General features: G+C 43.4%; 2 protein-coding genes across 8 annotated transcripts in view; one reads left to right on the forward strand and one right to left on the reverse strand.

The window, feature by feature from the left end:
* The window catches only part of FAM13B (family with sequence similarity 13 member B), a 75,142-nt gene extending 74,831 nt beyond the window's left edge, over positions 1-311 (reverse strand). For all 4 annotated transcript variants that reach the window (XM_084839021.1, XM_084839019.1, XM_084839020.1 and 1 more), the window contains exon 1: positions 1-311. The gene's annotated coding sequence lies outside the window, so the exon portion shown is untranslated.
* Positions 17-26,557, forward strand: LOC146354486 (thymosin beta-12-like). 4 transcript variants are annotated; one of them, XM_084839025.1, is made up of 5 exons: positions 379-426; positions 3,051-3,110; positions 11,836-12,012; positions 22,762-22,869; positions 26,186-26,557. In XM_084839025.1, the coding sequence occupies exons 2-4, from the start codon at positions 3,084-3,086 to the stop codon at positions 22,822-22,824; spliced, it is 267 nt and encodes an 88-aa protein (XP_084695151.1). In that variant the 5' UTR covers positions 379-426; positions 3,051-3,083; the 3' UTR covers positions 22,825-22,869; positions 26,186-26,557. The 4 variants fall into 4 exon arrangements, with proteins under 4 accessions (XP_084695152.1, XP_084695151.1, XP_084695150.1 ...); XM_084839026.1 differs by lacking the exons at positions 3,051-3,110; positions 11,836-12,012 and adding an exon at positions 21,791-21,988 and having other exon boundaries at positions 17-426; XM_084839024.1 differs by lacking the exon at positions 379-426 and having other exon boundaries at positions 3,040-3,110.

The raw sequence follows: 26,557 nt of genomic DNA on the forward strand, positions 1-26,557 counted from the left end.
CGTTGCCGGGCGACTCTCTCCTCGGCCCTCAGTTTCAGCAGCAGGTTCCTCCGACTCTTTCCGTTCGAGGGCCCGGCTTGGCTGGGCCTCGCTCGGCTCTTCAGGGCTGGTCCTCCAGCGGGGACTGCCGAGGGTAACGAGTGTGAAGCTGCCGTGCCGGCCCCGCCCCTCGAGGCCAGATCAATACACAGTCTCCGGCGCGCGCGCGAGAGGTCCTCGCTCCCCGTAGCGCGAGCTTCTCCGCTGACGGACTCTTCAACCGTAGTAGCGAAAAGCGGCAGTATCGGAAAGGAAGTGACGCGCGCCTGACTGACAGGAGTAACGTGCGCGCCTCTCATCGCCCTTTCTTCCCCTCCTCCTGGCAGGATGTGACGTATTACAACAGAGCGTGGGCTCATAAAGGAGCGAAGCTATCTCGGAGAGAGTGTATGAGAGAAGCGCGGGGGGGGGCGGGGCTTAGGGAGGATATACGGGGGGGGAGGGCGAAGCAGGTGGGTAGAGGCGATCAATGTGACGCAGCAGAGGGTTTAGAAATCTAGTGTATGTCCCCTAACCTCCCGTCAGGATTTACAGGCAGAAATCCGACAGGTGCAGCTTTCCCTGCCATGATGAAGAAAGCATCACCTGTTGAGTGTCTGAAAGTTATTCAGCTGTCCGTCCATGCCCTTGTACTCTGTCATAATTAAACCAGAATAATTATCCTTACCTGGTTCAACATGCATAGCTGTCAATGGTGGTTAGATTCTCCACGTAATCCCTAAAAAACATGTGTGATAAAATCAAACTTCTGATCACTGTAACTGCAAGTATAATAAAAGTCCAGTTAATAATGCATGCTGTGCAAGTGTTGGCTTACGTACAGAAAGAACATGCAGTGTCCTTTAAAAAAAAAAATGTGACGTTTCTTTGCATCAAGAAGTTGAATGCATTCCTTGGTCCTGTCATCTGGAGTATATACCCTTAGGTGAGGACCTTCTAATCCTTAAAATCTTTGTGAGAAACTCTCACTTTTAGGAAGGGCTATGGTTCTGCAGTAGAACACTTCTACTTTGCATGCAAAAGGTAATGGTTTCATTCCCTGTCATTTCCAGCTAGGACTGGGATAGACCCCTGTCTGAATCCCTGGACAGCTTCTGCCAGAGTAGACAATACTGCACTAGATGGACCAGTGATCGGACTTGATATAAGGAAGCTTCCAATGTTCCCTATTTTTCAAATTTTGAGCTAGCAGTCCTAGAAAGGATATGGAGAATGATTATGTAGGTTCTCAGAAAAAACATGAATCAAAAATTTCCAATGTTCTATACCAACTCAAATATGATTTAGCATGTTTATTTTACTTAGATTTAGAAAACAAATTTCATAAAATGTGCCATGTTAGTTTTATATGCCATATAAGTATATCCCCAAAAATCCTATAGCCAAAAGTAGTTGAATTGAAATATAGGTGAAAATTTCAGTAAAGCACACTTGGGGTTCAATACTATGCTTATTTACTAAAAAATGTCCCACTGTCTTAAATGGGGCTTACTCCTAGGAAAGTGTACGTAAGAGTCAAAGCTTTACTTGGAAAATATTCTTGTTGGAAGAAGATAGATAGACAGGCAGATGTGACAACTAAATAGCATATCTTTCCTTACATTGTTTAAGTGTTAAGAAAACATTCCGACTGCCTCTTTTCCTTTAAACTGCAGATAGGTACTCAGCTATTGGGTTGCTAAAATAAAACTCATAATGGTGCTAGCTCCATCATTTCTTTGTTTGCTGAAGGGCATGAATCTAGTGCACCTCAGTTATGCCACGCTGGATGGACTGAGGGTGGGGTGGACTTTTATTTGACTTAAGGATGACTGCCAGAGACAAGCAGCCAACTGCACTAGGGCTTCCGCCTCAAGACAAAGGCTCTACAGTTTAACTCAAGCAAATCCAGATTGGTAGTGGGAAGAACAGGAACCGGAGGACAAAGGTCAGCAACATGGAGCAACATGACCCATATGCTGCCTCTTCTACACACCCATGATTCATTGTCTTCTTGTATGGGAACCTGTTTCTGTTCCCAAGTTGAGATATTTTTGCTGGCAACAAAACAGAACAAAAGACACAAGGAGGAATAAGATCCTTTCTTGGAAGATGATCTTCTGTTTTCCTAGTCTCCACACACAAATCTTCTGAAGCAAGCTAACAATAAACCCAGGCGTGTCAGGAATTCAGTTGTATCCAGGAGGTACTAAGACTTTTGATTCTCCATATGAATATGGACTTTTGATGGATGGGTCTTTATTTTATTCTTCAATATATATAAATTTCCTCTGAAATCTAAAATATCAGGGTTTTAACCCTTAGAAATAGAAAACATACTACAATAGTTTTAAATATAAGATTGCTTTTGCTGTGGAGTGGGTGTGGTATTCCAAAGCAGCACTAATGTGGTTATAAAATCACTTGTATCAGCTTATTGACTCAACTGCAATTGCTCTGGTCTGTCTGTTCTGCTAAAACCTCATTGCTTGCTTTTGAGCACTTTGTCCCTTGCTTTTCCCCTAACAACCTGATTCATGTAATTGTATTTTATACCCATTAGCTATAATTAACGATACAAGATCTTATTCTTATTACCCATCTTCTCACTATCACTTGCTATCACAAAGAAACTTAGCATAATATAGGAAGAGGAAGAAGAAGAGCTGAACACAAAGTTGTTCAAGACCACTAAGTGCTATATGTATCAAGAGAATGGCTGTAATGTTCTTCATTCTGTTATTGAACTCACCGTATCAAAATAACACTAGCCTCAGTACTGAAGTGCGTCCTGTTTTGAGATTCCTCTGCTCCTCAATAGCCTATTTACCAGCCTATTCTCATCATGCCCTTCAAAACTTTCCCCCTTGTTCCTGCGAGCCGACAGTTTCACTCTTTGATTCACACAAAACATTTCCACATGATTATCACATGATTGATCATGATTGTGTAAGGCCTAACCATGTGATCATAAATGCTGATGCTCCAGGACATATCCCTTTCTAACTCAGCTGTGACTTTGGGAATTTCAGGATATGAAGCCTTTTGATTAACACCCCAAAGTGATGGCTGTAAAGGAGAAAGCTGATCATGTAAGTCAGACTCCTTTCTTCAGGGGAGGGGGTGTTCACATAACACTTCATTATATTTTGTTATATATTACTTTGTTTCCTAGGTATCACAGAGTCAGAACTTGGGTTAACTGAATCTAAATCTGACTTGGATTCCTGCGTTGAGCAGGGGGTTGGACTTGATGGCCTTGTAGGCCCCTTCCAACCCTACTATTCTATGATTCTAAACCTCATATCTCTGAAATAGATCAAATTAGTAACACACATTTTTTTCTGTCCAGGAGGAGATTTTTCAGAGCTGCTGTTCAGCTAAAGCCTTCTGGGTGGCTAATTAAAATACCATAACAATCTACCCTGATGGACTTTCCATAATAAGCTGACTTAAAACTAAGAAATCTGTATGAAATATTAGGCTGCAGTCCTATACTCACTTCCTTCTGAGTAGACATGTATAGGATTACACTGTTAGTTTAGCCTAGATTGTCAACTTTCAGCAACAGATCTTGTATCTAAAAAGAGTGCTTTTCCAATTTCCAAATCTTGTGCCTGAACCCCATTCATTTAAAGTTTTTTAACTCATAAAAACAATAGTTAAAAACATAAGAAGAGCCATGCTGGATCAGACCAAGTGGCCATCCAGTTCAGTATTTTGTTCACACAGTGGCCAACCAGCTGTTGACTGGGAACCCACAAGCAGGGCATGAGCACAACAGCACCCTCCCACTCATGTTCCCCAGCAACTGGTGTACATAGGCTCACTGTTTCTGGTACAGGAGGTAACACATAGCGATCAGGACTAGTAGCCATCGATAGCCTTCTCCTCCATGAATTTGGTGAGCCAGGGCCTGCAGGAGAAGCCACCACCAGGGAAGAGGCGTGCTTGCCGCCACTGGGCCTGCTGCCGCCGCCGGGCCTGCTGCTGCCGCCGCTGCCACCACCACCAGGCCTTCCTTGTGGACTTCTGCCTGGCAGACCGCCAGTCCCTGCAGGACCAGGCCCCCAGGTACCGAGCCAGCTGTGCTGCTCCACCTGCCCCTCCCTGGAGGGGCTACATAAGCTGGCTGGCTGAGGTGGCCTGGGAGAGCCAGGGCCTGCAGGAGAAGCCACCACCACCACCACCGGGGAAGAGGCGTGCTTGCTGCAGCTGGGCCTGCTGCCGCCGTCGCCGCTACCACCGCCACCAGGCCTTCCCTGTGGACTCCTCCCTGGCATTTTTAAGGGGATTTTAATTGTTTTGTTTGTTTGTTTTATTTTGTTGGGGGGGATTTTGTTGTGTTTTTAGGGGTGGGTAGCCTGCCTGATAGGCGGGAGCGAGGGGGCATGTGTCCACCTGATGGAGGCAGTGGGGGGAGTGTTGGGGGCCAGAACATACCGAGGCTGGGCGGCAGGCGCTGGCGGAGCGCTAGGGGCAGGCCATGCCAGGTAAGGGGAACAAGGGAGAGATGTGTAGTATCTGTCCCCTGCTCCAGGCCTGTCCAGAGCCAAAGGATGGCTGGGGGAGGCGTGACCCCATCTTCTGGCCTTCGTTTGCTGCTCTGCAATGCCAGGTCTGTTACCCAGAAAACCTCCCTCATCCATGACATGATCCTGGATGAGGGTGCAGACCTGGCATGTATTACGGAGACCTGGCTGGCCGAGGCTGCTGCTCCAACCCTTGCAGCCATGTGTCCAGCTGGATTTTCGTATGCACAGCAGCCGAGGGCTGGGGATCGGGGAGGGGGAGTGGCTGTTATCTACCGAGAGTCCTTGGTCTTCACCAGACCCCCTCTCCGGGAGACCAAGGTTGTTGAGTGCATGTACTGGAGGTTGGGCCCGAAGGGTAGTCTGGGGATTCTGCTCGTGTACCGTCCACCCCGCTGCACGACTGACTCCCTGGCCGAGGTGCTTGAGGTGGTCTCTGATGTGCGTGTACAGTCCCCTAACTTACTGGTGTTGGGGGACTTCAACGTACATTCGGAGGCCATCCTCACAGGAGCACCTCGGGACTTCATGGAGACCATGGCCTCCTGGGAGCTGCACCATATTCCAACTGGGCCCACCCATGTAGACGGTCATGCACTAGACCTTGTGTTTGTTTCTGGAGAAGCGGGGAGTGATCTGGAAGTCGGGGGTATATCCACCACCCCCTTGTCATGGTCAGATCACTATCTGGTGATGTTGGACTTCTCGGTTCCACAACCCCTCCGCAGGGGTGGAGGACCCATTAAAATGGTCCGCCCCAGGCATCTTACGGATCCAAATGGATTCCTGAACGCGCTTGGGGATTCTCTGGGGCATGCCAGCGGCCACTCGTTCGAGACCCTGGTGGGTGGCTGGAATGCCGCAATTACTGGGGCATTAGATCGGGTGGCTCCGAAACGCCCTCTCCCCCTGAACAGGGCTTGGACTGCACCATGGTTCAATCCGCGGTTACGAGCTCTGAAACAGGAGGTGAGACGGTTAGAGCGCCGGTGGCGGAAGTCTCGCTCCAAAGACAATCAGACACGGGCTAGAGCTATATCTTCAGCCTATCACGTGGCGGTGAAGGCAGCAAAAAAGGAATATTATGCTGCCTCCATCGCGTCTGCAGAGTGCTGTCCCAGGAGGCTGTTCCAAGTGGTCCGGAGCCTGGTCGGTCCTGTGGCTCCGGAACCACTGGAGCATTCTAAGGCCTCCTGTGAGGCTTTGGCAAGGCACTTTGCAGATAAAATTGATCAGATTAGGTGTGTTACTCTGCACACTGTGGATACAGTTAGTGAGCAAGAGGTGGCCTGTGGCAAACCGGTTTTGTGGGATCGGTTCCAGCTTCTTCCTCCTGATGAAGTGGACAAGGTGCTTTCATCTGTAAGGCCGACCACCTGCTTACTTGATCCTTGCCCATCTTGGCTCATTATGAGCTACAGAGAGAGACTGGGTGAGGCGATCAAGGCGGTGGTGAACGCCTCCCTTGAGGAGGGAGTGATGCCATCAGCCCTCAAGGAGGCAGTGATAAGACCACTCTTAAAGAAGCCCTCCTTGGATCCTCAAGTTCTGAACAACTTTCGCCCAGTCTCAAATCTGCCATTTTTGGGCAAGGTGATTGAGCGGGTGGTGGCGGTGCAGTTGAAGGCACACTTGGAAGAAACTGATTATCTAGACCCATTTCAGTCGGGCTTCAGGCCTGGGCATGGGACAGAAACGGCCTTGGTCGCCTTGGTGGATGATATGAGGAGGGCTCTGGATAGGGGTGAATGCTCCTTCCTTGTTCTCCTCGACCTCTCAGCGGCTTTTGATACTGTTGACCACGGTATCCTCCTGGACCGCCTGGAGGGGTTGGGCATTGGAGACACTGTATTGCGGTGGTTCCGGTCCTTCCTCTCCGGCAGGTACCAGAGGGTAGCACTGGGAGAGGAGGTTTCGGACCCGTGGCCACTTACTTGTTGGGTGCCACAGGGTTCCATCCTCTCCCCGATGCTATTTAACATCTATGTGAAGCCACTGGGGGCTATCATCAGGAGGTTTGGGGTGCAGTGTCATCAATATGCGGATGACACGCAGCTCTACCTCTCATTCAAATCTTCACCAAGGTTGGCCGTAGAATCCTTGTCCAAATGTCTGGAGACGGTGAGTGGCTGGATGGGGAGGAATAGGCTGAAGCTGAACCCTGACAAGACCGAGGTACTTTTGGTGGGAGACAAGAGGAGGCTGGGGGATGTTGACCTGGTGTTGAATGGGGTACGGCTACCCTTGAAAGACCAGGTCCGCAGCCTGGGGGTCATTTTGGACTCCCAGCTGTCCGTGGAGGCTCAGGTGTCAGCTGTGAGCCGGACAGCGCTGTATCAACTCCATCTGATACGGCGGCTGCGCCCCTTCCTTCGCGACCATCTGCTCCCATCGGTAGTACATGCCCTGGTCTCCTCACGTTTAGACTACTGTAATGCGCTCTACGTGGGGTTACCCTTGAAGACAGTCCGGAAACTGCAGCTGGTACAGAACGCGGCGGCTCGCCTGATTAAAGGCAGCCGCTGGCGAGATCACATCACTCCAGTGCTGAAGGAGTTGCACTGGTTACCAGTTGTTTTCCGGGCCAAATTCAAGGTGTTGGTTTTGACCTTTAAAACCCTATATGGTTCCGGCCCAGCCTATCTTAAGGAGCACCTCCAGCAACACCAGACAGGCCGCTTAACAAGATCAGCCTCGGATGGCCTTCTCTCTGTCCCATCAGCCAGGACAGCTAGACTGGTGGGGACGAGGGAGAGGGCCTTCTCTGTGGTGGCCCCCACTCTGTGGAACTCCCTCCCTAGGGAACTCCGTCATGCCCCCTCTTTAATGAGCTTCCATCGTGCATTAAAAACGTGGTTGTTCAGGCAGGCATTTGGGGTGGGTTAGGGTATTTTAAAAAAAAAAAATTATGGTAAAATTTTATTGTTTTAAATTGTTTTATGGTGGGTTGTACATCACCCAGAGTGGCTGGGTGACCAGTCAGATGGGCGATTTATTTATTTATTTATTTATTAAATTTATTAATTTGTCCAACACCCTTTTAAAGCCATCCAAATTGGTGGCCGTCACTACATCCTGTGGTAGCGAATTCCATAGTTTAACTATGAACTGTGTGAAGAAGTACTTCCTTTTATCTGTCCTGAATCTTCCAACAATCAGCTTCATGGGATGATCCCAGGTTCTAGTATTTGGGAGGGAAAAAATTGTCTTCCTATCCACATTCTCCACACCATGCATAATTTTGTAGACCTCTATTATGTCTCCCCTTAGCCTCCTTTTCTCCAAGCTAAACAATCCCAGCTGTTGTAACCTTCTCTCATAGGGGAGATGCTCCAGCCCCTTGATCATTTTTGTTTCCCTGTTCTGCACTTTTTCCAGCTCTACGATAGCTTTTTTTTAGGTGTGGTGACCAGAACTGGACACATTATTCCAAGTGTGGCCACACCATAGACTTGTATAAGGGCAGTACCGTATCAATTACCAATAACATGTAGCACAGCGGAGCATTTAAGCACATAGGTGGTTGTAGAGCTGGGGTGGGCAACATGTGGCCTGCAGGCCCTGGTGCAGCCACTGTGGAGCTGCCAATTTTGGGCAGCAAACCACTAAGGAAGCCTAAAATGGCCAAATAGCCCCAAGACTCCCCAAAGTTGCCCACCCTTGTTGCAGAGGTTCAAATCTATAGGTACATTAAATCAATATATAATCATAGATTTAGTATTAGAAAATCAGGGCACTTGAAATTCAGAATATGAAAGGAAAGAAGGTATTTCTAAATCTGGCTAAAAAGGAAATTTACTTTATCCTATGATGGTATAAAGAGATAAGGCATTTACATGTTGGAGTTATCCATTTTTTTTTAAGGCCTCCTTCAGGCAATTTCAAAGTGGCTGTATGGTTGTCATGTTATCTCAGGTGTGTTGCAATTTCAGCCCAGCTATGTAACTATTAAGCAGGCCTGAAAACAAAGAGAAGAAGGATGTGAAACTAAAGAAAAAAGTGCCTGACCCTTTTGTTAAAATCTAACCCAAGGACATGAATCAATCAATATCTTAAGAGTTGACAAGAGCCAGGGCTTGTGAAAAAGAAAATGTATGCTAATAAGTTAAAATTTCTCAGGCAAATAAAGGGGAATTTGTATCTAAATATTTAATAATTGGGTAAACCAGTAATAATTTGTTTGTCATTTTTTCCAGACAGACTGACGAGGGACTTGGAAAATCCCTTAGAGTTGGGGTTTCCAATGTGGTGCCTATGGACACCACTGTGCCCTCGGATTCCTCTCTTGATGCTCACCAGGCAACCTGCCCCTTCTGATTTTTACTTCTTTCAGATTGGTGACCCTTTCATTATAGCAATTCAGGACACTTAACTTCGGGAAGGGTGGCTGTATTCATCTGTTACAGCTACTAAGAGTGTTGTGGCACCTTAAAGACTAACAGTGCAACCCTATACATGTCTACTGAAAAGTAAGTCCCATTGAGTTCAGTGAGACTTACTTCCAGGTAAGGGTGTATAGGATTGCAGCCTAACAGATTTATTATGGCAGAAAAGTACATAGCTGTTAACTTCCATAGGGAAGGTAGTTTTGCGATCAAAGCAATAGCAAAGGAAGAAAACAAACTAGAAGCTCGTCATGCTAGGCTGTACAGTGTTAAGTCTAGCACCTCACAGGGATCACAAGTTTTCCAGATAAAGATTATTTCTGTGATCTCTTCAGTGGGGATGCTAGGGAACAAACCTGGGAAAACATACATCACATCCACAATTTCTGTCACTTATGCCATGCCATATTTTCAAACATCTAAAATTTCCCAATTTAATTATGGTTTTGTTGTTTTTGGCAATCCAGGTTAATCACATCTCTCTTCTAGATTTGCAGTCTTTGGCTTCTTACTCAATATTGACTTACTCAAATTAATGGTCTTATTATGAAAATGATATTTTGTTTAATTAATTACGAATAAGGCTTTAATCAGTGATATTTCCTAACCAATTAAAGTTAAGAAAGAAAAACAGATTATAGAACAGGCTTCAACACAATAGTTTTCTTCGACTGCAGATGGCAAATCCACAGGACTGTTTCTGAAAAAAAGTTGATACTGTGCAATTATATATATGGGTTAGTTCTTTAAATAGGAAGTATTTTTGACCCACTCTGTATCTCAAATGAAACTTCAAATTGCCATAATTGCCACATTCAGCCAATTGTCCTGTATGGCCTGTTCTATTCCAGTACTTGATTTCTATGCAAGGGCTGTAATATAGTCATAGAATGCCTACAAACTCTGGACTGACCTCAGCTAAATGAGGTCAGCTAAATGACCTCTGGCTAAATGTTCTGTGAATTACAATCCAATTTTATATATGTTTATTCATAAGTAAATCCCATGCTTTCAGACTTTTATCCCAGGTATGTATGTATGTATGTATAGGACTGCACCCTAAAGAGCTGTGATTTGACCACCAGCTATAATAACTTCAGCTGGGTTCTAGAAATGAGATTACTTATCATCCATTAGGAATATATTATTTGGGTATGTGTTGTTTGCCATGTAAGCATTCACCTTGTTTTGCGGACAGAAGCAAATCATTAGCAAAGTCCTGGCACAAACACCTATCCAGACCTGTGCTGGCAAATAGGATGCCCACAACAACAACAACAATGCTCGTTCTCCTTGACAATTAGTCCAGCAGTTCAGGCACCACAGAGTGTGGAATTAATTGGTGGAATTACAGAGGAGAGGGGGTTCTGGCAGGAGGGGTATTACAGTAACCTGTCTTCAAGATTACCAAGAATTATGATCTGTAGGGCTTGCATTTCAAACAAGCATTAGGAATTCTGTGGAGGGAGAAATAGCTTGGGGGGCATTTGGGGAAGAGAGCAGATCAAAGAGTTAATGGAATAAAGAGACGCAGGGAGTGTTCACACGACACACCCACGATGGGTGACTAGCCATACACTGGGAATAGTTTTGCGAACAACCCCCAGTGCGCCTGACAGATGACCAGGTGCACCATGCACAGTGTGTTGGTTGTTTTCCTCTCCCCTCCGTCCTCTGCACAGCTCCGTTTGGCATCCCAGGGGATTTGGCAGTAGAGCCCATCTTACCTGCCGCAAGTCCCCTGTCCCCGCATTGATCATGATCCCAGCTGCAGTCCCCTTGCCAGTGATAGTCCCAACAACTGTGCCAAAAAGCCACCTCGGATAGGTCATCACTGGCCCTCCTTTGTCCTCCATGTCCCTACACTGAGGACCACAGTCAGAGCAGGAAGTGGGGGAGGAAGGGGGGCCAATGGCCCCGCAAAGCGCCATTTCAGCACAGTTGGAGGGGCTGTTGCTGGCAAAGGGAAAAGGGCACTGGAAGCAGCTTGGGCAACTTCTTGGAATAAAGCTCAGCTTGCTATCCAATGCACTCTACCCACGATGGATTGGGTGTCCAGGGTTCAGGTGACACACCAACCTATCATGGGTAAAACAACCTCTGGAACAACACATTGGTTGTTATTGTAGGTTGTTTAAAAAAATTAACCCACCCCATGGAAAGCTGCCTGAGTTCGTACAACACGCTAGTCCATCATGGGTAGTCACCCATGATGGGTTGGTGTGTCGTGTGAACCTAGTTGAATTCTCAGGATGCTGACAAAATATATGTGGTTTTATTCCAAGAAGTAGCCCTATGTATTTCAGCCCTGAGTATGGGCGTTCTTCAGGGGTCAGGTTTTTTTTATATAAATGCCTGCAGACATCTTTTAAAAAGATAAGTCTCCAAGATGAATTTTGCAACCAGTCTTGGAGACTATATTTTTCAGAGATCTCTGCAGGCATTTCTATATTTAAAAAAATGTACGCCTGGAGAAGGCCCATACTTAGGGCCGAAAAACATAGGTCTACTTCTTGGAATAAGCCCCCCCCACACACACACACACACACATAGATATAGATATAAATATAGATATTTCCAACATCTTTATTCCACTGGGACATTTTGGATGATCTCCAGTTTTGTTTTACCCAGATAAAAGAGTTAAGCACCCCTTCCTCCCCACTGCAATCCAAATCCCCCTCCCAACGGTGCTTGTAACTAGGAAAGGCAGCCGGTGGACTTTTGTTACATGTAACTTTGATTTTTACCCTTTAGCTAAGTATTTTGTGGCATTAGCACATCGTTTTGATCAGAGAAGCGCTATCAGAGCATCTGAAATTCTCCCCCAAAAAGCAAAGTTATTCATGTTGACCATAAGAAAAATTCCAAAATTCATGGTAATGTAATATCTTTCTTAGGCCAAGCAAAAGATCACAAAAATATGCAAGCTTTTGAGATCTCCAGATCTCTTCATAAGGCAAGAAGTTACAAAAGCAGGTTTGGACTGGAAATCAACAAATGATCTTTCTCTTACTGTATGGAAACAGAAAATTTGGGACCTTGGACTAATGGAGAAACTCACTAAAAATCTTCAGGTAATAAGACACCAAGTAGAAAGTGACACTTTTTATGGAATATGGTATCTATTTATTGAATTTGCTAATATTGAGAAGAATACATGACAACCTCCTAGGACACACGGAACTCTATGGCATGATCTATTAAGATAATGAGTGATAAATTTATCAGCCCCTTCATGGATCACTGCCTTGTTGTGGCGAAGGGGCTTGCGTAACTCAGTGAAGCCATAAGCTATGCCGTGCAGGGCCACCCAAGACGGACAGGCCATGGCAGAGAGTTCTGACAAAATGTGGTCCACTGGAGAAGGAAATGGCAACCCACTCCAGTATTCTTGCCAAGAAAACCCCATGGAACGTATCACAAGGCTAAAAGATATGACGCCGGAAGATGAGCCCCTCAGGTCGGAAGGTGTCCAATATGCTACTGGGGAAGAGCAGAGGGTATTTCCAAGTAGCGCCAGAAAGAGTGAAGCGGCTGGGCCAAACCCGAAAGGACACTCAGCTGTGGATGTGTCTGGCGGTGAAAAGAAAATCCGATGCTGTAAAGAACAATATTGTTTAGGAACCTGGAATGTCAGATCAATGAATCAAGGTAAGCTGGAGGTGGTCAAACATGAGATGGCAAGATTGAACATCAACATCTTGGGAATCAGCGAACTAAAATGGACAGGCATGGGCGAATTTAATTCAGGTGACCATCATATCTACTATTGTGGGCAAGAATCCCTTAGAAGAAATGGAGTAGCACTCATAGTCAACAAAAGGGTGGGAAAAGCAGTACTGGGGTACAATCTTAAAAATGATAGAATGATCTCAGTACGAATCCAAGGCAAACCATTCAACATCACAGTAATTCAAGTCTATGCCCCAACCACTGAGGCCAAAGAAGCTGAGGTTGATCGGTTCTATGAAGACCTACAACACCTTCTAGAACTAACACCAAAAAAAGATGTCCTCCTCATCATAGGGGATTGGAATGCTAAAGTAGGAAGTCAAGAAATCACCGGGATAACAGGCAGGCATGGCCTTGGTGTACAAAATGAAGCAGGACAAAAGCTAATAGAGTTTTGCCAAGAGAACATGCTGATCATAGCAAACACTCTTTTCCAACAGCACAAGAGACGACTCTACACATGGACATCACCAGATGGTCAATATCGAAATCAGATTGATGATGTCCTTTGCAGCCAAAGATGGAGAAGCTCCATACAGTCAGTAAAAACAAGACCTAGAGCTGACTGTGGCTCAGATCATGAGCTGCTTCTTGCAAAATTTCGGCTTAAATTGAAGAACGTCGGGAAAACCACTAAACCATACAGGTATGACCTAAATCATATCCCTGATGAATATACAGTGGAGGTGAGGAACAGATTTCAGGGATTAGACCTGATAGACAGAGTGCCTGAGGAACTATGGACGGAGGTCCGTAACATTGTTCAGGAGGCAGCAACGAAATCCGTCCCAAAGAAAAAGAAATGCAAGAAAGCCAAGTGGCTGTCTGATGAGGCTTTACAAGTAGCTCACGAAAGAAGGGAAGCGAAAAGCAAGGGAGAAAGGGGAAGATATACCCAACTGAATGCAGAGTTCCAGAGAATAGCAAGGAGAGACAAGAAGGCCTTCTTAAATGAACAATGCAAAGAAATCGAGGAAAACAACAGAATGGGAAAGACTAGAGATCTCTTCAAGAAAATTGGAGATCTCAAGGGAACGTTTTGTGCAAAGACGGTCATGATAAAGGACAAAGAAGGCAGGGACCTAATAGAAGCAGAGGAGATTAAGAAGAGGTGGCAAGAATACACAGAAGAACTCTACAGGAAAGATCTGAATGTCCCTGGTAGCCATGATAGTGCGGTCACTGAACTTGAGCCGGACATCCTAGAGAGTGAAGTCAAGTGGGCCTTAGGAAGCATTAGTAACAACAAAGCTAGCGGAGATGACAGTATTCCAGCCGAGCTATTTAAAATCCTAAAAGATGATGCTGTTATATTGCTGCATTCAATATGCCAACAAATCTGGAACACTCAACAGTGGCCACAAGACTGGAAAAGGTCAGTTTACATTCCAATTCCAAAGAAGGGCAACGCCAAAGAGTGTTCAAACTACCGCACAATTGCGCTCATTTCACATGCCAGCAAGGTGATGCTCAATGTCCTACAAGCTAGGCTTCAGCAGTATGCGAACCAAGAACTACCGGAAGTACAAGCTGGGTTTAGAAGAGGCAGAGGAACTAGAGATCAAATCGCCAACATTCGCTGCATCATGGAGAAAGCAAGAGAATTTCAGAAAAACGTCTATTTCTGCTTCATTGACTACGCTAAAGCCTTTGATTGTGTGGATCACAACAAACTGTGGCAAATTCTTAAAGTGATGGGAGTACCAGACCACCTTACCTGTCTCCTGAGAAACCTGTACGAGGGTCAAGAAGCAACAGTAAGAACCAGAGATGAAACAACCGATTGGTTCAAAATTGGGAAAGGAAGGAGTACGACAAGGCTGCATATTGTCACCCTGCTTATTTAACTTATATGCAGAGTACATCATGAGAAATGCTGGGTTGGATGAATCAGAGGTCGGAATTAAGATTGCCGGGAGAATTATCAACAACCTCCGATATGCAGACGATACCACCCTAATGGCAGAAAGTGAAGAGGATCTCAAGAGCCTCTTGTTGAGGGTGAAAGAGGAGAGTGCAAAAGCTGGTTTGAAACTCAACATTAAAAAAACTAAGATCATGTCATCTGGCCACATCACTTCCTGGCATATAGAAGGGGAAGAAATGGAAGCAGTGACAGATTTTACTTTCTTGGGCTCCAAGATCACCACAGACGGTGACTGTAGCCATGAAATTAAAAGACGCTTGCTCCTTGGGAGGAAAGCTATGGCAAACCTAGACAGCATAGTAAGAAGCAGAGACATCACCTTGCCGACAAAGGTCCGTCTAATCAAAGCTATGGTTTTCCCAGTAGTAATGTATGGCTGTGAGAGCTGGACTATAAGGAAGGCTGAGCGCCGAAGAATTGATGCTTTCGAACTGTGGTGCTGGAGAAGACTCTTACGAGTCCCCTGGACTGCAAGGAGGTCAAATCAGTCCATCCTAAAGGAAATCAACCCTGACTGCTCATTGGAAGGACAGATAATGAAGCTGAAGCTCCAATATTTTGGCCACCTAATGCGAAGAGAAAACTCCCTGGAAAAGACCCTGATGCTGGGAAAGATTGAAGGCAAAAGGAGAAGGGGACGGCAGAGGATGAGATGGCTAGATAGCATCACGGATGCAATGAATATGAACTTGAGCATGCTCCGGGAGAGAGCGCAGGACAGGAAGGCCTGGCGTGCTATGGTCCATGGGGTCACGAAGAGTCGGACACGACTGAACGACTGAACAACAACAACAAATTTATCAGATAATCTTGCTGGTAGCAAATAGAGATCCTGAGTGATCACAAAGACTATAAATAAATAGACTCACATGTGGTGTATTTGGATTTGTAACTGTTCATTGTTACTGAAAAATTTCACTAAAACAAAACAAAAAGCAGGTTTCGCAGAAGACTGGATGGTTGTAGGAGATAATGCAGAGAGAGAGAGAGAAAAAAACCCTGACTTTGTGGTAGAGTCAAAATATCTATATGTTCAGATTCCCAAGCTGAAGTGGCGAAAGGAGAGGTCTACAGATACTCAAATTAGGCTCTGTGGGTCATGTGATGGTTACAAGTTGGACCTGGAGCTGACCTTAAGGTTGCTAAGGAAATATAAAATCGAGCTGTGAGACTCAGGCACTACCTTTGCTTTGATTGGAAAGATCGTGCTGGGAAAAGGAGCATATGCTGAAGATAGAATCCATACAAATCTCAGTTCATGTACCAGCAATGCCCTTCTGCTTTTTGAATTGAGTGAACCAGTCTATCTACACAAGAGAATAAATGGATACAAATCAGAATAAAAAATAGAAATCCAGAAACCAGTGGGGGAGCTTTTCAGTCTTCCTGGACATTGTTAACAGGCTTGAAATCTGCCTTGGTCCAACAAAAAGGTTTCTTCAATGGGCGAGTCATATGTGAGGCTGCTGAGTTTGAATTCATATGCAGATTTTACACTATCAGACTTGGGCTCAGTTAAGACTCGAAGTGGCTAAGTCACTACAGAAAATAATTATCCCTCTTTAGGTGTTTATAGCAATGCAAAATAGCTGAACTACAATTCACCAAGAGATTCAACTCTATCTGCTGTGGCTTGAATAGGAACAAAGGTGTTTTTTCTATCATACTACATGTGATCAATGTAGTTACCATTGCAAGGATGTCTGTGCTATGTCCCAACAATTGTTTTGTGAATGATCACTGATAACATAATTATGGTCACTGATAATATAATTGATTATGTAATAGTCACTGATAATGTAATTATCAGTGACCATTGATAATTACTGTACCTTCTGCATTTCAATTCCCTCTAACATCACTTTACTATCCCTCCCCAACCAATGTTTACTATCCCTCCCCAACCATTGTGTGTATATACTAGTAACTCAGGAAACACTTCATGCATCTAATGAAGCGGATTGTCCATAAAATCTTACGCCATAATTTGTTAGTCTTTATAGTGCTACAAGACTCTTTCCCGAGTGATAGCCATGTAAGTCTGTTGCAGCAAAAACAACAGAGTCTTGTGGTACCTTAAAGACTAACAAAGACTCTTTGTTGTTCTTTTGAATGGATCTCATATGCATCTATGCTCTGCATAGTAATGTACACACTTATCTCTGGGCCTTCTGCCTCACTTTATAATATAATAACATTCACTCTCCACCACCCTCTCATCTGTCTGGTTTGGAGGGCAAGCACAAATGAGATTTTTCCTGTTCAAATGTAACAGCAAATTAATTTTGCCATGAAAAGAAGGGATTTTATTTCATTTATTACATTTCTATACCACCCAATAGCCAAAGCTCTCTGGGAAGTTTATAAAGATTTTAAAAGTAAAAAAACCCAACACCTTATATATAGTATAAAAACCATTTACATAGAAACAGGCAGTACACGCAGAGACACACATATATCTAAACAATAAATAAATAAGAAAAATCCAGGACAATTAAAACCTCATCATATGCTGCCAAATGCCTGAGAGAACAGGAAGGTCTTAACCTCGTGCTGAAAAGATAAGGATGTTGGAGCTAGGCAGGCCTCGTTGGAGAGATCATTCCATAACTGAAGTCCCTTTCCCTTGTTGCTGCTTTCCAAGCCTCCCTCAGAGATGGCACCTGGAAGGGGGCCTTAGATTATTTATTTATTTATTTATTTGTAATATTTATATACTGTTAAATATCATAACATCCCTCAGTGGTTCACAATAAACATTAAAATCACATTTAAAATACAATATTAAGAACAACTTTTAACAACCCTTCCAATTACAATAAAAGCAATATAAGGAACTGTAAGATGGGGTGGCATGATTGATTGGATTACAGCCCAGGGAAAGCCTGCATGAACAAGTGTGCTTTCAGGAGGCCTTTGAAAGATGCCACTTTTTCTGCCTCCCGAACTGCACGAGGGAGGGTTTTCCAAAGGGTGAGTGCAGCTACCGAGAAGGCCCGCCGCTGGGGTATTGCATGGCGACATTCCAGCAAGACCTCTTCTGAAGATCTTAAATCTTATATTTATAAATCTTATATATATACCTGAGTATATATAGGGGAAGATGGTCCGCTAGGTATCCCGGTTCCAAGTTGTTTAGGGCTTTGTATGACAATAACGTTTGCTGGATCATGGAGAAAGCAAGAGAATTCCAGAAAAACATCTATTTCTGCTTCATTGACTACGCTAAAGCCTTGGATTGTGTGGATCACAACAAACTGTGGCAAATTCTTAAAGAGATGGGAGTACCAGACCACCTCATCTGTCTCCTGAGAAACCTGTACGAGGGCCAAGAAGCAACAGTAAGAACCGGACATGGAATAACCGATTGGTTGGATGAATCACAGCTCGGAATTAAGATTGCTGGGAGAATTATCAACAACCTCAGATACGCAGGCGATACCACCCTAATGGCAGAAAGCGAAGACGATCTAAAGAGCCTCTTGTTGAGGGTGAAAGTGGAGAGTGCAAAAGCTGGTTTGAATCACTTCCTGGCATATAGAAGGGGAAGAAATGGAAGCAGTGACAGATTGTATTTTCTTGGGCTCCAAGATCACCGCAGACGGTGACTGTAGCCATGAAATTAAAAGATGCTTGCTCCTTGGGAGGAAAGCTATGGCAAACCCAGACAGCATAGTAAGAAGCAGAGACATCACCTTGCCGACAAAGGTCCGTATAATCAAAGCTATGGTTTTCCTACTAGTAATGTATGGCTGTGAGAGCTGGACTGTAAGGAAGGCTGAGCGCCGAAGAATGGATGCTTTCGAACTGTGGTGCTGGAGAAGACTCTTACGAGTCCCCTGGACTGCAAGGAGGTCAAATTAGTCCATCCTAAAGGAAATCAACCCTGACTGCTCATTGGAAGGACAGATACTGAAGCTGAAGCTCAAATATTTTGGCCACCTAATGCAAAGAGAAAACTCCCTGGAAAAGACCCTGATGCTGGGAAAGATTGAAGGCAAAAGGAGAAGGGGACGGCAGAGGATGAGATGGCTAGATAGCATCACCTATGCAATGAATATGAACTTGAACACACTCCGGGAGAGAGTGAAGGACAGGAAGGCCTGGTGTGCTATGGTCCATGGGGTCACGAAGAGTCGGACACGACTTAACGACTGAACAACAACAACAACAACAACGTGACAATAACATAATCTTGTACATGGCTCGGTAGCTTATAGGCAGCCAGTGCTATCCCTATCCAGGAACGGGCATAGTTGGCATACCAACCAAAGTTGGTAATGGGCGCAGGCCACCAAGGTCACCTGTGACCTTATAACAAAGATGGATCCAGAAGCACCCCCAAACCACAGACCTGCTCCTTCAGAGGGAGTGTAGCCCCATCCTGGACAGGCAAACTGCCCAATTCCCAGACCCGGGAACTGCCAACCCATAGGGTCTCTGACTTATCAGGATTCAGCTTCAGTTTATTGGCCCTCATCCAAGCCATTATTGCATCCAATCACCAGTTCAGAATGTGACAGTCTCTCCCAATTCAGATGTCAGTTGGGTATCATCAGCGCACTGGTGGCACTTTGCCCTAGATCTCCTCATGACTGCCCCCAGTGGTCTATGATGAACGTAGTATATGGGTAGGTTCATGCCAGGAAAGATGCTCCATCAGATATTGTGTTCCCGAGCCATGTAAGGTCACGAAGAGTTGGACACGACTGAACGACTGAACAACAACAACAACAAACCAGCACCTTGAACTGGGCTCAGAAACATACCAGGCAGCCAGTGCAAATGGGGCAGAATCAGTATCATATGTTCAGAACATCTTGTTCCTGATGACAGCGCACTGCAAAACTCCAGATGACCACACTCAATGATTTCATGTAGATGTTGAACAGCGTGGGCACAAAAAAGCATGGGGGAATTGGAGTGCACAAAGGAAAAAGGGAGAGAATCTCAGGCCTTGTTAAATGCCAAACCATGGTTTGGCATTATATGTGAGCCAAGGTTGTATAGCTGATGCCATTACTCAAACCTGTTTACCTGATTAATTTTAAACCTGATAAATGCTTCCAAAAACAAACAGATATATGGCCTCACAGGTGGGTCATGGTAATGTGCATACAATGTTTCCTTCAAATTCTAAAAATGTCAAACTAGGAACTATAAAATTTACTGGATTTTTATATAAGATGTTCACTTGTAAAATGGGCACAAGAGCTATTAATGTTCTATTGTAGTCATTTGCTGTACTTAGTCGTTTCATGCTTCACATGAAAACACTGCAGGATGGCAATACATCACAATAACCCTTTTTTACACTAGCAAAGACTGTGACATTAATGGTTCTCTCTTTGTTTCCAAATTGTTATAGCTGCTAGACAGGAAATCTGTGAATTTCAAAATGGGGAACTTGATTGAAATTAATGATTGAAACTGGGCTTTCTCCAGGTTATTTAAATAAGTTATTTAAATTGCCTTGATTTAAATCAATCCACCCTGGATTGGGCACCCACCAACATGAAGCTCATCTCAAGCAAGGGAAGGGTGGATCTGAGAGACCATATTTTTGGTGGCTAGCAATCATCCAAAAGTCCACTATCACTGTGGGCTTCTATGGGAAGTGATAGAAGCACATAGGTAGAATAGACATGTGATGCACATTATTTGAAAAAAAGAAAGAAAAGCCCAGTAGTTGAAGAGGAGTTGGGCTATGGCTAGGATGAGGTACATTGTGGTGTGACTGTACAAACACATCACCTGTATTGTACTAAGAGTTGTGCCCATTTAATGAGGTACTAACTTTCTCAGTACATACAAGGTAGAAGCAATGCAGGACAGTTGGTGGACATGTTCCACCCGTGTGGCACAGGCTCCCAACTTTGTTTTGAGCTAAGCCCCAAGGACTGATGATTCTGAATGTTAACAACTCTCATTAAACGGGAAGGTAGTACTGTGAACTGAAGGGAAACTCCGACTAATAGGGCTCCCGATAGCGAGAGTCTATCTACCAGCTCTGGGACTTCCTATTGCAGTAGCAGGTGACTTATTCCTTCTAGAAAGCATATTTTTCTTTGTAGCAACCTTGTACTTTCTGTGTGCTGCACAGATTGCTAAACTTTCCTCTGGGGATCTTTATGAGTTACAGCAGAGAAGACAATTCTTTTCTTTCTCTGCCATTCATATTTCTGTTTTACTGGTTCATCCTTTACTTTTATTTGCCAGCTGTTCCTACCTAGTATGTATACATTTGGGTTTAAGTGACTTAGTGTTCAATCCTATGCCCTTATAAGTCCATTTCTGCAAAGCAAATTGTTCAATCCATCCCAAGTCTATTAAATACTTACTGATGAAATGTGTGGATAAGTCAGGCCTGGATATGAGTGTGAGGCCTGAACACAATGGGTAGGAACCTGAAACTTTTGTGTAAGAAAGTTGAACTCTCCCCCCCCCGTTGGGTAGATAGGGCCTCTGGCACCAGGATTCAACCCTAGGTCCAGTGACCATGGCTACAGAGGAGTTGCCACTGACTCGGCTAGACGTAGGGGATCAAGTGCCTAATGCTGGCTGGGGAGGCTGCCCCCCACCCCTTGGATAACCAGGCAAAAAAGACAGCTGTCATAATAAAGGGGTATTGATGTTCTATCATTTTTACTTTGATCAATTCCTCACTCTTGGATTTCTTTCCTTTTTTAAATTCAAGTGCACATATGCTTGTGATAAATTTATTTCAACAATACTGAATGTGATAGTATAGCTTAATGATTTGCCCGTTAAATAAGCAGATGGAAACATCTGCCTGAAAAGTAGGCAAACATTCACCATGTCCTAATCACCTTGAGCCCCCCTCCATCTCCCAGTACCCTAGCACGTGAAAATATTTCTGCATCCCCCCAAAGGGGGGGGCAGACGGCGGACGGTTGGACAGAAGCTTCCCCATCTCCTACTCAGTCTGCTCCCCATTCTAATCAATGCCTGGGTCGGTCCCTGTCTCCTATATACTGAGGAAATTGGATACGAGGACAGTTCTCATAGTGGAACCATTCTCTTCCACTTATGAGCAAGGGGTGTGCGTATTCCCCTTTCACTGCCTGAATTTTCCACCCTCATATACAATTAGTTGTTAAGATATGGGCTCAACAAAAGGGGGTGAAATCCGGATAAAATGTTGCTTTCCTTTCTGCTTTTTCATTATGCAGGTGGATATTCCCACCCCTAGCTCTACCCAGCCTACTTTGTGAAATACTGTCATTTGCTGAACTACGCTTGCTGCAAGCTTATCAATATTAATTGAGGTGGGCTGAGATGGGAGGAGGGATTAGGGATTAGAATGACCTTTTCCAAACCATGCTGGCTCAGACGGTCAAAAAGCAGCGGAGGAGAGAGAAGCAGAACAGGTAACGGCATGTGGCTTTAGTATCTTTTCTGCCATGGTATTGCAAAAAGCAATAAAATCGTAATCATTTTCCATGATGAGTATGAAAGGGCAGATTTTATCGGTAATCTTTGGGTCAAATTCATTCCTGATTGAATCACCATTACCTCAGGATGTGTCGTGTCCTCTGTTTCTATGGGAGAAAATCTCCAGCAATTAGCACAAAGACGCTGAAATAGGTAAAGTGTTCAAATGCCGGAATGTTTGTCTAATCAGAACCCTTCTGCATGAATTGTGGTGAACAGCAAAGAGAGTGAAAGGGAACAAAGCGATCCACACCTCTGTCATTCCATTGTTAAGCACAATTGCTCACAATAGCTTATCCAGACATTTATTTGGTGGTTTTGTTCTGTTAAAGGAAACTGGGATGTTTTGATCTTATGATAGACAATCTCCTTTGAATAGGCTAGCAAAATGATTGTTGATTGTTAAGAGGATATTCTAGAAAATAATTAACCATCTCAGAAACCTGATTTCTGTGCATTAGCACTTGGCTTTTCATTTAATTTTTTAAAAGTATGTCCTGTCTCACAATTAATTGATAAATACCTTTCCCCCTTTATTCCTTCTTTTTCTTGCTGTTTAATTTTTTTAAAAATCTGATCTTTTGTGTTGTGAAACATTTATATTACGTTGGATTTAACAAAAAAAATGGTCCAGAGATATTTAAAAATATGGTTTGTAATGTGTCACTAGCTAACAAAGCTAAGGGTGTGTTGCTCCTCTTTTTGCCAGGATCCACCATGTCTGACAAACCGGATTTTGCAGAAATTGAAACATTTGATAAGACCAAACTGAAAAAAACTGAAACGAGAGAAAAAAATCCACTGCCCACTAAGGAAAGTAAGTTACTCCTATTCAACGTGGACATAGAATTATTATTTTGCTCAATATGCATAACAGATACTCAAGAACCTAATGATCCGGGATCTGTTCTTACAGTGCAATTCTATACATATCTACTCAGAAATAAGTGAGTGAGTATAGGAATGTAGCCTTAATAGCACTTTTAAAGGAATGATTAATCTGGCTTTATTATTTATATGTATGTAGCCATCATTTATATTGGTGAATTAAATTAGATATTGTGACTTTTAAACTGTGTTCTTTGAATTTACTGTTTGCCAAGGGAGATAATATAACTTACACTTTGAAATTCTATTTTTCCAGTCTGCTAGAAACATGATGATTACATACTTGAATCTCTAATCTAGGTCCTCCTTTAATAAATGGCAGAATGGTAGCTGTGGTATACTATTACAGCACACACGCACGCACGCGCACACACACACACACACAAACACACAGGATGTTGTGGCACATTATAGACTGAGATTTCTTGTGGCATAAAAGGTTATAACAGAACAGTCCACAAAAGTGTATCAATATTAAAAAGCTACAATAAATCTGTTCATTTTTAAGGTGCCAGTATGCTCTTTTTAAAATTTAATAAATGTACAATATTTCATTATTACCATAAAGATAAAAATATAATAATAATAATCCATTTAAAGATTGCTTAGTGCTGCCCTCTTGTGGATTGTCTGTCTCATATCTACTATTATGGTATAGCATCAAGTGAAGTAGGCTGTTGCCTACAAACACATGCCACAATGGGGTTGTTTGCACATCATGCCACAGCTCATCGTGGCTGGGCACCATCCTGCATATTTGGCCTCTGACTGTGGGTTATTGTGTTGTGAGAACCCATGGCCTGTTCTTGCATAAACCCTGCTGGGCAGGTTCACTCTACATGACAACCCATGGTTGGGGGTTGAACATTCAGGATGGCACCCACAGGCACCATGGATTGTCATGGCTTAAATAAGCCACTACACGCTGTGGCATGTCATGTGAACCCAGTCAGTGAGCCTTTGAGTGCCACAAGGCTGTTTGTTGTTTTTGTTGCAAAGAGTGACACGGCCATTCTTCTAGAATTTAACATGTGTGGTGTAAATTAGATTATACTTATCCCTGTTTTACTAGCCTAAAAATGGGAACTTTTCTTTCATGTTATTCTGCAGCTGTAACTAGCAAGAATGTTATAATCTGGGCCTTCTGAGCTGTGCACCTGACATGGAATGGAATGGAATGGAATGGAATGGAATGGAATGGAATGGAATGGAATGGAATGGAATGGAATGGAATGGAATAGAATAGAATAGAATAGAATAGAATAGAATAGAATAGAATAGAATAGAATAGAATAGAATAGAATAGAATAGAATAGAATAGCTGTTCTAATCTTCTTTCGCTATAGGAGACTTTCTTACACCTGACACATGATAACTTGCAATACAGCCTATGGCCCATTGTGCTCAGAGCTGCTATGGTTAGCAAAGTTGCTATAATTCTTAAGCACAGACTTGCACTAGAATCTCTACCCTTTGGATGCAACAAGACAACACTGGCATATGCTAGAGAGAAGTGGCCAGTTCCGACAATCAAATCACGCACTGCAATCAGGTAGAAATATACACAGTCATGTAGACAAAGACTGAGGATAACTGGTGATACACGTGGGAAAACCAACTGTCTCCTCTGTGATCACTGCTATTGGGAAAAATACAATTGCAATCACAACAAAAGCTGTCAGCTTCACAGCCTGTTCACAACAGCCTTTATCCACACACTGGAGCACCCACATAAAATGATAATGTGGAGGAACTATGTGTGAACTAGGCCAAGAACCAAGAAAGCCATAATCTGGTTTCGTCCTCTGTTCCATTGCATGTACTCTGATAGCAGTCCGCAACTGGTTGAAAGAAATATCCAAGGGCATATCCATATCCTTGTCCACAGTGTGTAAAGAAGGACAAGTGTACAATGAACTTACTTGTAGTGTCATCTTGTCACAAAGCCTTTCTGTCTTCAGGATTTCAAGATATTTATTTTTCAGGATCTGATTTAAAAAAACACACCCAGGAAATTATAATGATTAGAACAACCTATCATTCTGTTTTTTAAAAAAAGGTTTTGGATAAAATTATGAAGACAGGAAGGAACAAAGAGAAAGCAATTATAATTTGTGCATGACTTTGTTTTATACACTCACCTGTGACTATTTTGTGGAAATCAAGAGTTATTGGTAAGAAAGAAGTACACAATTTACTGCTTTTTTGTGTTATTTGTTATTCTCCTATGTTAGCATCTATCTAATGCCATCTGTTGGCTACTAGGTAGGACTAGATTCGTTTGAAGGCCATCAGAGCCTCACTCTTGTAGAAGCCCTCCCTGTCAGTTGGCGTTGTTGGACATAAATACACATTTTAATTTATAAAATGACCACACGCACCAATACACACTTAGGCAGTTATCTTGGGTAATAACAAAAATTAGGTTTAGACCATTCTTCACCCCAAGAAGAGAATTAAGAAATGCAGTTGGGGGAAATGAAGTTGAAGATATGCCATTCTTCATCATTACCATCATCTTTTTATCCTGCCTTTCCTCCAAAGAGCTCAGAGTGACACATGCTCCCCATTTATCCTTGCAAAAAACCTATGAGGTAGGAGAGGCTGAAAGCTTCATAGCAGATCAGGGAGCTGAACCCTAGTCTCCCAGTCTAAATCCAGCATACTAATCAATATTCCACACTGGGTCATTCTGTCATTTATTCTGTTGTGAACTTAGGAAAGGTCAGCCTTAGAATTATGTTTACCAGGGGCAGAATCCTGTGTAGTTAGAGAAACAGTGGTTTATGGTGGTCTACCACAGGTATGGGGAATGTGTGTCCCTCCAGATGTTTTGACAACTCCCATTAACTCTAGCCATCGTAGCTAATAGTGATTGATGATGGGAGTTGCAGTCCAACAACATCTGGAGGGTCACACATTCCCTTTCCCTATGGTAGGCCAACATCAGCCACTGTTTCTATCACTACACAGGATTCTGCTTCTATACAACTCACAGAATTCCCTATGCCAGCCGCAAAGCTATCTACCATGGGCCAGCAGTAACGTAATTTAGTAGTCAATGAAAAATTATTTCTGGGAATGGAAGGGACTGCAATATTATCCTTTTTAAATTGTTGATGCATTTGTTCTGCACAAATTAATAATAATAAGAAAATATCTATTCTATGCTATGTACTTAGAATAAAAGATACTGCAGAAGTACCAAGTGTTGGCAAATTATATTTCTCTGGTTTTCTTTGCAGCCATTGAACAGGAAAAGCAAAGCAAAAACACACCTTGAAGTTGGATCAGAAGATATGGCTGACCTTTCCTCCTGTGGGGTTTTAAGTTCTAAGTTTTTAAATGTTGCTATTCATTAGCTTTTCAAAAATAACACTTTTGTTTTTGTTTCATTTTGCTTTCTTGGTGCAGTGGGGGTCTTTTGTTTTAAAGCAATACTCTGAAACCAATCAAATCCATTTTTTGTAATTCCCCAAAGGGATTACAATGTTGTGTCCAATACACATGTGACAATTTTCCAAAAATGTACACTTTTGTTGTAAGTCAACAGATAATATTATTTTCATACAGTATCTGATGTAGAACCTCACAATAAACCACTTTCTTATGTGTTA

The sequence above is a fragment of the Heloderma suspectum genome, chromosome 2 (genome assembly GCF_057233095.1).
Source record: "Heloderma suspectum isolate Gila_16-S chromosome 2, 16-S_ref, whole genome shotgun sequence".
Taxonomy (NCBI): domain Eukaryota; kingdom Metazoa; phylum Chordata; class Lepidosauria; order Squamata; family Helodermatidae; genus Heloderma; species Heloderma suspectum.